Here is a 12,140-nt window from a genome sequence, read left to right as displayed (position 1 = left end):
TGATTACTCACTAATCTCCATGATTCCTCTTAAACCCATATTGGATTTCAGATTAATCATGTAGAGAAATAGATAAGAAATCAACAAGAACACAAGAACATAACAATCAAAAATCCAAGAGATGAACTTCTCTAGAGAGTTTTTGTGTATTTTTCAATAGATCCAAGATAGTCTGCCTGGTGGCTCCAAAAAGATGTTTAAAAAACATATGTTTTTCCAAGTGCAAAACGTCCAAAATAAATTGCAAAAAGGTCCTCGAGAAATCATGATTTTCGGCAGCAAAATAACGCGGAGCGACTTGCAGGCGTCGCTCCGGAAGGTCGCTCCAGGGCCGATTTTTGGTGTCTCCGGGCGAGAGGTCCCGAGCGACTTTGGTGTGTCGCTCCAACGGGTCGCTCTGGATCGGGAGCGACCTTGGTAGGTCGCTCTGAGAGGTCGCTCCAGGGTCATCTAAGACTGTTAGGAGTAACGAGAACTCGAGCGACTTCATGGCGTCGCTTTAGGAAGGTCGCTCTGAGAAGTGGGACACAGCGACTTCGTGATGTCGCTCCGGGAGATCGCTCTGGGCAAGTCACTTCACGGGGTGAGTATGACGAGCGACTTCACGGGGTCGCCCCAGCTAGGTCGCTCTGAGAGGTGCTTTGGAGCGACCTCACGACGTCGCTGCGGAACCTCGCTCCCCTGCTCTGCTCGTCCAATGATCGCTTTAAACACTTCTTTTGAGCTCCAAATGCACCCAAATGCCTCCAAGAACTCCATGTGGTACTCCAATACCTGATAAAGACTCATGTATGCAAAATGCAACCTAAACATGGCTAAATCTTAGTCTATATGATCAAAATGCACATGGGTGAATGGATAAAACAATGCAAATATGCAAGATATCTGTATGTTAAAGGAAGCACGTCGGTGAAGCATTCTCATGGCAAGATGAGCGAAGAACCTAAAGAGGTAAGCTATATTTAGAAACTAGCCCTAATCTCCCCTTTTTTTTTTTGATAAGTGCTAGCCCTAATCTATTATCTATAGCTTTTACGATTTGAGTTTGCTTATGAGTTTGTTTTGCAGTTTAAGGTGGATGATCCAAACGAGTACGTTACATCAGTGGAAGGGACTTATAACTTTTGTGGTGATGTGACCTCGCTAACTTTCAAAACATCAAAGGGGAGAGTCTCTACTGGGTTTGGAAGATCATCAGGTTCGAAATTTGTACTTGCGGTGAAAGATCACATGCTTGTCGGGTTCTGTGGCAGGAACTATTGTCACGAAGCTTTAAGAATGAAATCACAATAACTCTCACTTTATTGCTTCAGAAAAGTAGCTCAAAAACTTAAGCTTCTCACAATCACAAACCTCTCTCAAATCTCATCTTTTTCTCGACATCTTTATGTATAGATGTTTACAATCATAATCCTATAATTATTCTCATATGTGAATATATCTTAAACTCATCATTATCTCTTCACTTCATCATTATCTCTTTAGGATCAGCATTGCTTCTCTCTCGAGCTTCTTTCAAGTTTATCCCAATAGTCTTCCCTCTAAACTTGAAAGCTTCTTTCTTTTTTGAGAACACCAAGTGATGGGGCTCTTCCCGAGATAGAAGATGTGCCCTGTCGTACTCCTACCGTCGTCAGGGTCCACGTTGTAGCTACTGTCGATATAGCCTATGAGTTTGCTTGCGTGAGAGACCGAACGTTCGAACGTCAAGCCGTAGGACATACTTCCACGCAAGTATCTGAGACACTGCTTCAACACCACTCCATGAGACTCTCTAGGATTTTGCATGTACCTGCTTTAAACACCAACGCAATATGCCAAATCAGGTCTCGTGTGAAGCAAGTATCGGAAACATCCGACTGTCAATCTGTAACTTGTTGCTTCGATCACTTTCTCCTTCTCTGACTTCTCTAACTTAAGACCAGCGTCCATAGGAATCTGCACCGGATTACTGTCTTTCATACCAGTTTCTTCTAGGATCTTTAAATCGTATCGGTTTTGACTTAATGTTATCCCCTTGTCATGTTGACACACTTCAATTCCCAAGTAATAAGACAGTTTTCCCAAATCACTCATGTCAAACGTGTTTGCCATCTCCTTCTTGAAGTCAATAATAGCTCCCATGTTTGTCCCTGTAACAAACAAATCATCTACGTATACCGCAACGACAAGAAGATCTCCTTTCACCGTTTTGTGATAGACAGAAGGTTCCTTCAAGCATCGTATGAACTTCAACTCAAGCAATATCTTGTTCAGCTTATCATTCCACGCTCTCGGTGCATGTTTTAAACCATACAGTGCCTTGTTCAATTTGTATACCTTGGCTTCACATCCTTCTATCTCAAAGCCCTCAGGTTGTGTAACATAAACGATCTCCTTCAAGTCACCATGTAAAAATGCAGTTTTAACATCTAGATGATGTATTTCCCAACCATGTGAAACAGCAAGACTGATCAGCAAGCGTATTGTCTCTATTCTCGCAACCGGAGCGAAGACCTCATCGTAATCAACCCCATATTGTTGAACGTAACCCTTGGCGACGAGACGAGCCTTGTACTTATTGATGCTTCCATCGGAGTTCCTTTTCAGTTTGAAAACCCACTTCAGCCCTATGGGTTTCACACCTTGTGGAAGATCAACAAGGGTCCAACACTCGAGTCTGGTGATAGACCTTATCTCATCTTCGCATGTTCGTATCCATTCTTTGCTTCCTTTTGCTTCTTCAAAGTTGTATGGCTCATTGTTTACGCTCATCAACAATAGTTCTCCTGCTTCTTCTGCGAATAAAACATAATCATCAAGGTATCGTGGTTTTGATGTTTGTCGTTGTGATCTTCTTAGTTGCATCTGCTCTTCTTGATCCTCTGTTTCATCATCCTCACTCTCAGCTTCTTGCTCATCTATCACAACAGTTTCACTATCAGTAGCAGTGTTGATGTTATCTCCTTCTTTGATTCTTTGCTCAGCCTCACGAATCCCATGACTACCAAAAGCTCCAACTGTGATCTCAAACTCTCCAACTCTGTTTTTCTCTGCTTCATCAAGTCTCCAATTCCATCCCTTTGTCTCATCAAAAACCACATAACGGCTCACCACTATCTTCTTAGTTCCAGGATCAAGTAAGCGATATGCTTTATATCCTGGTTCTGTGCCAAGGTGGACCAACATGTGCGACCTATCATCCAGCTTCTTAAGATGTTTTGAGTCGACCTTTGCGTACCCAATACAGCCAAAGACTCTGAGGTGGCTGATATTAGGCTTCCTCCCTCGATAGAGTTCATATGGTGTTTGGTCATTGAGTGTCCTTGTAGCTATCCTGTTGAGTAGATAGGTGCAGTGTCTGATCGCTTCTCCCCACAGGTAGTTTGGAACATACATGTGCTTTAGAATACTTCTGGCCATCTCCATCAGTGTGCGATTACGTCTCTCCACCACTCTGTTTTGCTGAGGAGTATACGGAGCAGTGAGATGACGCTTGATTCCTGACTCATTACAGAACGTATTGAACTCGTTTAAAACGAACTCACCTCCCCGGTCTGTCCTGAACGTTTGAATATGCTCCTTTGTCTCCTGCTCCACTACACTTTTGAAGTGCTTGAACTTGGTAAACGCATCTCCTTTTTCTTTTTCTTTTAACAGCAACATCCACATGTATATCGAATTGTCATCTATAAGTACAAACACATATCGATTTCCTGCACTTGTACCCGGATTGATCGGACCACATAAGTCACCGTGAATTAATTCCAGTCTCTGAGTAGCTCTATATGCAGTAGCCTTAGGAAACACGTGACGAGCTTGCTTCCCCAGTAGACATGAGCCACACACCTTCTTCTCAACCTCAATCTTTGGCATCCCTATGACCAGGTCACGTTAAATCATTGCTTTCATTGTTTCCAGGTTCACATGACCCAACCTAGCATGCCACTTAGTAGACTCAGTCGTTGTTGTGGACAGAAGTGACACGTCTTCTTTGATTCTCATACGGATTTTATAAAGTATGTTTTTCGATCTTACTGCCTTGGCAATTAGCTTTTCGTCTTTATCATGCACTATGAGCTGCTCACCTTTCATCATTACATCACATCCAGCTTCAGTTGCTTGTCCAAGGCTGATTATGTTGCTTTTAAGATCAGGAATGAAGTAAACGTCACTCAACTTTCTAGGATCACCGTTTCTGTCTTCAAACTCTATTGATCCTTTCCCTTTGATGTCAATTCTCGAATCATCACCGAATCTGACTTTCCCTGCAACAGAATCATCAATTGTAGAGAAGTATCTTCGATCTCCAGTCATATGGTTGCTCGCCCCATTGTCGAGGTACCAAATATCATCGTCACCTTCCCTTGTTTTGTAGTTACTAGGAACAATCTTCTCTTCATTTAAGTACACTATCTCGTGTATCATCAATTCATCTGCCTCCTGAGTTGAAGCATTATCAGTTCCTTGTACCGTCTCTTGCAGCTTAAGTAAGCGGTCTAGACAATCGTATGCAACATGTCCTGTTTTTTCACAACGAAAACATGTGAGCCTTGATGCGTCTCTTTGTCCATTGAATCGACCACGACCTCGTCCTCTGTTATAGAAACGTCCTCCACGTCCTCTGCCTCTATAATTGTTGTTGAAGTCGCGTGTCTGTTGTTGTCCTTCTGAGTTCACGTACATTAGTTTACTTTGATCCTCTTGATTCTCTTCTTCTTCTTCACGAACACGTTCCTTGTAAGCTTTTAGAAGTCCTATGATGTCCTCAAAGCTTGTGGTTTTGAGGTCCAGAACCTGTTCAGGGAAGCCACAATGTGTATATACTTCTTGCGAGGTAGGCACTTGAGAAACTTCTTGACAAGTTTCGCTTCATCAATTTCCTCTCCTAGTGCCAATGAATTTGATGATATCTCGGATAGCTTCCCAACAAACTCATCGATCGTCTCAGTATCCTTCATCTTCAAACGATCGAAGTCTGCCATTAAGGTTTGTAGACGCGCTTCCTTAACTCGTTCAGCTCCCACATGCCTACTCTGAATTGCGTCCCACACCTTCTTGGCAGTTGACAACTCCCCAACTTGTAATATCAGCGCCTCAGGTATAGATTGAAATATAAGGGCCATAGCAATATTACTCTTCTCATCGTCTGCTACTTCGGTCTCGATAACCTCCCAAACTTTATGTACCTTAAGTAGAAGTTTCATTCTCATGGCCCACACAGTGTAGTTGGTTGTCGTAAGAACAGGACACTTAATCGAGGATGATCCTCCTTCTTTCGGCTTTGCGACCACGAGACCTCCCATCGCTCTGATACCAAATTTGTCACAAAGCTTTAAGAATGAAATCACAAGAACTCTCACTTTATTGCTTAAGAAAACTAGCTCAAAAACTTAAGCTTCTCACAATCACAAATCTCTTTCAAATCTCATTTTTCTCTCGACATCTTTATATATAGATGTTTACAATCCTAATCCTATAATTATTCTCATAAGTGAATATATCTTAAATTTATCATTATCTCTTCACTTCATCATTATCTCTTTAGGATTAGGATTGCTTCTCTCTCAAGCTTCTTTCAAGTTTATCCCAACAGGAACGGTCTCATTCTCAATTGCCTCTCAGCACTCGGTGCACATTTTGCGCCACCAGATTCGGCAACAGTTGCGCCTGTTCCAACACCAGTTCCAACGCCAGTTGCACCGGTTCCAGCGCCAGTTCCTGCAAAGAAACTAGAAGCAAAAGGTGGAGATCACGGTGCTGCTTGGGATGATGGTTTCTATGAAGATGTGAGGAAGATTTATGTAGGACAAGGTGACTCTGGTGTTTCCTTTATCAAATTTGAGTACGACGTTGGCAAGAAGCTTGTAGCTGGAGATGGACATGGGAAGATGTCACTTCTTGGAACAGAGGAGGTTTAGTGCTCTATTCTCAATACCCTATATAATTAACGTTTTCTTGAGACCCAAGTTTCACAAATCTTTTTTTATTTGTTGCAGTTTGAGCTTGATTTTCCAAATGAATACATCGTATCGGTGGAGGGGTGTTACGATAAGGTCTTTGGATCGAAGCTGAAGTTGTGACGATGGTTAAGTTCAAAACAAACAAACGTACATCTCCACCGTTTGGGATGGATGGAGGCACAACGTTTGTGTTCGAGATGAAGGATCATAAAATTGTTGGGTTCCATGGAAAAGCTGGAGATTATGTTCATCAAGTTGGTGTCCATGTCTCGCCAGTCTCCAAGTCTTAAAGAGTTCTCTCTCGTCTTCGTGAAATAAGAAAGCTCTACAAGCTTGTTGCTCCTCCGCTTCTACTATTTTTAGTTTAGATTATGTGTTCTTAGGTCGTTGGTTTGTTCGAGTCCTTTGTGATATGAAGTTGTCCGTCGTCTCTTTGAATAAGGTATCGTTATTGTTTGGACTAGCCAGGATCTGCATCCAGTGACTTGTTCAATGTTAAAATATAATATTATTCTCTTAAAATCTATCTAATACATACTTCAGAAGTCTCTATATACAACATAGTACAGCCGCTTAAGAAAAAGAGCAAAACGTACACACTAAAAACAAACATGCAAAGCAAAAACAAAACAATTTTTTTGAAAGTGAACATCGCTGGCTTGATAAGTGTGGAATGCGCTAAGTTTTCTAAGAAAACTACATTAGAAAACTATCATATTATAAAGTTTCTTGGAAGGTTATTTTCTAAACTTTGTTCAATGATCGAAGGGTATTATAGTCTTAATAGATGAACCGTAGTATGGTATCCGTTGGGAAGGAGGGAATGCTATTTCCATTTGTTGCTTACAGAGACGTGTTCCTGAATTTAAGGATCTTGAGTTGAAACTTTTTCAACTTTACTACGTTATGAGTATGGTTGAGTCGAAATTTCGAAGTCTGATATTGCCATTTTGAAAGATGTTCATATCTCAACGTATGATGATAAGATAATCACAACGTTTAGTTTTTAATATATTTTTGTACAATAATTATAAATTTGTACCTCTTAAATTATCTAATGTCAATGAATTGGTATCATTGATTAATATACTAAAGGTAATTTCTCACGAGCTTCATATCCTAATGTGCAATGAATAGGTATCCGGATCATATGGATTTTGCCATCTCTTATGAATTATGATCCATTCATTTCAATACAAATATCGTTTTGAAATCACGTAATATTTTATTAACTTTGACTAGTGAAATATATGTATTGTTATGGAAATGGTAGTATACTTGTATTGAAAATCTAAAACATCAGTTTAAAAAGAAAAAAATATTTCTTAAAGATACTTATATTGAAACGGAAGAAATATTAAGCTTCTCCTTTTCTTTTTCTTTTTCTTTTTCTTTTTCTTTTTCTTTTGGAGAAACAACTTATCTTCAAGTAGATATTAAGAGATACCACATTTTTAAACAATATTCACTCTGTTTTTTAATGTTACATATTCTAGATTTTTCACACATTTTAATAAAACACATTAAATTTGCATATTTTTTTGTGTTTATCTTTGTTTCATAATTTTAAACCAATAACAATTCAGTAAGTGCAATTAAGTTTTTTGAAATTTGCAATTAGTTAATAAAACATGTCTTGAAAATGTAAAAAATGAATCTTTTTAAAACAAATTTTTTTCCTAGAATATGTAATATTAAGGAACAGAGGGAGTATTATTTTAGCAAATGCAAGAATCTTTCTCAAACCAGTTGTAAAAATACTTTTCAGAGTAATTTTAAGAGGGCTTCGTGAATTTTCTAAGTGTTTTCTTTAGAAAAGATGTTGCTTAAACATGAAAAATGGGTATGAAGTATTCCTCTAGATTTTACTGTAATTGGAATTCAAAAATTGATTACAGTAGTCACTAGAGATGTCAAGATCCATATGAACCGGTTCCTGTTTCTGGAATACAAGTTTCAAAAATGTATTATATCTAAAGTCTACTGTTTGGTCCTATCCAGTGATTTAAATAATATTTTACCGTTTTAAACTATGTTTTGGGCTTACAAACATGTGCACTATCATACATATTACAATTATCATCAAGCTGTCAAATGTCAACCATGTAGACTTCTAATTATCAGAAGGTAGAAAGTCACGTAATTGTAATGTGTGAGTAATTGTATATTGCAATTGGAAATTCATTACTAGTGTGGAAGTTTTCTTAATCTAATGGTTAATCAAAAAGTTAAGGTCTCTACTATAAGGTTTGAAGTTTGATTTTCAAAAATATAATTTTTACAAATTCATGGAAATACGCTTTATAACTTTTTTAACCTGGTACAAATACTTCGTGGAAGAATTATAGCTGATTTCATAATTTGTGTATATAACCTTTTTGACTAAAAACTTAATACGCTGAACTGATTTTCCATAAAAAACTGAAATACCATCCTGCCAATATTAGAAAAACCTTATTAGCCCCACTGCCATCGTTTCTCAGTCATGGCGTCGGCCAACAAAAACATAAAGACAATTAGTTGAGAAGTTATATAAGTATATGAATATTTTAACCAGCGTTTTTCTTGAGCAAAATATTATAAAAATGCCTCGTGGATCACGAAATTATAGATTATTATTTCTTCGTATATTAATTGATTGATTGCCTATATGCGGATATGTTTAATATGTACCATATGGCATATGGTGTCAATATATATAAATACACGTAGAGTTCAATTCAACTAATCATAGCACCGATCACAGTATACTCTCCCTTCAAAGTTCATCTCTCTTTCCTCTTTATTTGTAGAAGTTCATTGATAGTTCTAATAACAATTTGTATTTGTGATATAGGTAATTGTCAGATTGCTCTAAAAGCAAACAAAGATGGCTCAAAAGGTGGAAGCACAAGGAGGGAAAGGAGGCAATCAATGGGATGATGGATCCGAACACGATGCAGTGACCAAGATTCAGGTCGGAGCAGGTGGAATAGGCATTCAATACGTTAAGTTCGATTATGTCAAGAACGGACAAACCGAAGAGGCCCCTCTTCGCGGTATCAAAGGCCGTAGTATCCCAGCTGATCCAGTACTTTCCTTGCTTATGTTGCTTAAATTTTCTAATAGTTAATTACGAAATTGACTTGAATTAAAGCAAATATCAAAATTTTATATTTTCGATGTTAGTAGATCGACGTAATTTAGCATAAGATATCAGGAGTAGGTATTATCTAACATAGTTTAAGGGCATGCTTATATCATATTTTTCTTTTATTTTAATTTCGTTCTATATTTTTCTTTTTGAAGTTTTTGACTTTTTGATCTCGATTTATGCAGTTTGTGATTAACCATCCTGAGGAGCATCTAGTTTCTGTAGAAGGTTGGTATAACCCTGAAGGTCTCATTCAAGGGCTTAAGTTCAACTCCAACAAGAAGTCTTCTGATGTCATTGGATACAATGATGGTACATCATTCACTCTTCAAGTTCAAGACAAGAAGATCGTTGGCTTTCATGGGTTTGCCGGAGACTATAGCCCTGTTCGTTGTTAGATCGCGGCGGTAGCGTCTAGCGACAGATTTTACAAAGCAAAAAAGAAAAACTTAAACGGAAAGAAAGAAGAAAAATGGAAGAAATCCTTGTTTTCATGTCGCAGCCAAGAGAGAGAAAGGAGGAACACTGACGCTATTTAATTTGGCGACACAAATACCACCGGATTCCGTCAGAATAATTGACGCTGCGTTCTCTGTTTTAACACTGGCGGCAAGTTAAGCAAAAAATGATGAACAATTTCCAGCCGCTCATGTCAATTGCTGCGATCAACTAACGAACAGGGCTTATGTCCATTCTCTTGGAGCTTACTTTGCTCCATTGACTAGTTCCACCTCGTTAACCCCTGCCAAAAAGTTACCGGCACTTGGTAGTGATGAAGGAACTGCATGGGACGATGGTGCTCACCATGGTGTTAAAAAGGTGTATGTAGGTCAAGGCCATGATGGTGTATCAGCGGTTAAGTTTGAGTACGTCAATGGTTCTGAAGTGGTTGCTGGAGATGAACGTGGAAAGCCTACTCTACTCGGGTTCGAAGAGGTATCTTAAATATATATATATATATTTTTTTTTTTTTAAAAAAAAGGCTTTCAAGGTATTTTAAATATTGCTTGTTTCTTAATCAAAATTGTTGACTTTCCTCCATCTTAGAACCAGTTAGCCGTGAGTTATGTTGTTTGTATGCCTATTGATTTTGTATGTGGATTCTATTGCAGTTCGAGCTTGACTATCCAAGTGAATACATCACGGTTGTTCATGGCACAGTTGACAAAATCTTTGGGAGTGACTCTGCCATCATCACCATGCTTAAGTTCGAGACTAATAAGCGAACATCTAATCCCTTTGGGCTTGAAGCTGGCGCAAGTTTCAAAGTCAAAGAGGAAGGCCACAAGATTGTTGGGTTTCATGGAAAAGCCAATGAGCTGCTTCATCAAATTGGAGTCCATGTCCTCCCGATCACCAACTGATAATATGACATCTTTCTCTTTGATTTCATCTAATAAGTTATCGTGCCTGTCTTTTTATGTCTTCTAAGTTTGTTATCGGCAGTCTCTCTATGTTTATGTCAATGGTGACCTTTGAATAAGTTATTTTACTTTGTATGTTTCTGTTTGAAGCTGCTAAAGTGTTATATAAGTAATGTATCTTTGTGAATGTGATTTCTTTCGTCTTTCTAGAGTTGTTATTTGGATTATGGGAGATAAACACACCATTAGGAAATAACCGGTCAAATTTTGCGGTAAACCAGAATTTATGGGAGCGGAAAAAGAGCACACACACAAAATTGTTAACGGAGTTCGGCCAATATTGCCTACGTCTCCGGACCTGTTACAGATCTTTTATTATCAACCCGGGAAATTTTACAAGCTCTCAACTCACACCCGATCCCAAACACACTCAAGAAATTACTCGTAATTTCTTAAAGAAATTTTTTTGTGAGAAAAAAAAAATTCACCCTCTCTTCTTCTCTTTCCTTGTTCTCTCTGTGTTTTCTTGTTTTGGGATGATTATTCTCTTCACCTTACGTTGAGTATTTATAGAAGAAGCTTGGGGAGTAGGTGGACGTAATTGTTGACAAACACCTCTTTCATCGTCCAACTTCACCGTCCATCACCGGCCAACACAAAAAACGTGTTCTTTGACTTACAATCTCCCACTTGAAGACTGATTTCAATCTGTCTTCACACCTTGATCAATGTAGCAGGTCTTTTCAGCTTGTTACTCCAACAAGCTAACTGAGGTTGCACACAACCTCAGCTTATCATACGGCACGACCTTCGTCAGCATGTCTGCCGGATTCTTGTTTCCAGAGATCTTCTCAAGCACCAACATTTCATCTTCTAACGCTGATCTGATGAAATGATATCGACGATGTATGTGCTTCGTCTGAGCATGATAAACCGGATTTTTTGCCAAATCGATGGCACTTTTACTGTCACAGTACAACACACCTTTCCCTTGGTCATGACCTAGCTCTTCTAGAAAAGATTGTAGCCATATCATCTCTTTTGTTGCCTCCGTTACAGCAACATACTCAGCTTCACAGCTTGATAGAGATACAATTTTCTGCAATTTTGAAACCCAACAAATTGCAGTACCGCCAAAGTGTAGACATACCTGGTTGTGCTCTTCGTGATGTCAATGTCACCTCCATTGTCAGCATCAAAATATCCCTGCAGTCCCGTCTTAGACTTCGTGAAACATAGCGATAAACTTGGATTTCCTTTTAGATATCTGAAAATCCAATTAACAGCTTCCCAATGTTCCTTTCCTGGATTGCTCATAAATCTGCTGACGACTCCCACTGCATGTGCAATGTCTGGCCTTGCACATATCATTGCGTACATTAGGCTGCCTATAGCATAAGCATATGGAACTTTATCCATATATGCCATATCTTCTTCCGTCTTTGGAAACTGTTCTCTGGATAACCGAAAATGATTTGCCAGGGGAGTACTGACCGGCTTCGCGTCATCCATGTTAAACCTCTTCACCAGCCCAAGAACCGTTCTGATGGTCACCATCTTGACTACAGGAGAGGATATTTCGGTGTAGTCAACACCTTCTTTTTGTTGGAATCCCTTCACAACAAGCCTCGCTTTATAGCGCTTACTCCCATCAGGTTCTTCTTTTATTCGGTAGACCCACTTGTTATGCAATGCCTTTTT

At 39.0% G+C, this 12,140-nt stretch overlaps 1 protein-coding gene and 1 pseudogene across 1 annotated transcript; both read left to right on the top strand.

Moving 5' to 3' along the window:
* Positions 1–541: 541 nt before the first annotated feature.
* On the top strand, positions 542–6,405 carry LOC106338953 (annotated as a pseudogene).
* A 2,089-nt stretch (positions 6,406–8,494) lies between these two features.
* On the top strand, positions 8,495–10,631 carry LOC106316317 (PYK10-binding protein 1-like). Its single transcript, XM_013754195.1, has 5 exons — positions 8,495–8,705; positions 8,779–9,012; positions 9,261–9,447; positions 9,755–10,011; positions 10,188–10,631. The coding sequence occupies exons 2-5, from the start codon at positions 8,812–8,814 to the stop codon at positions 10,437–10,439; spliced, it is 897 nt and encodes a 298-aa protein (XP_013609649.1). The 5' UTR covers positions 8,495–8,705; positions 8,779–8,811; the 3' UTR covers positions 10,440–10,631.
* The last annotated feature ends 1,509 nt before the right edge of the window (positions 10,632–12,140 follow it).

Source organism: Brassica oleracea, chromosome C1, assembly GCF_000695525.1.
Source record: "Brassica oleracea var. oleracea cultivar TO1000 chromosome C1, BOL, whole genome shotgun sequence".
Classification (NCBI taxonomy): Eukaryota; Viridiplantae; Streptophyta; class Magnoliopsida; order Brassicales; family Brassicaceae; genus Brassica; species Brassica oleracea.
Note: the sequence above shows the minus strand (reverse complement) of the source record. Positions and strands in the feature narration are given on the sequence as shown.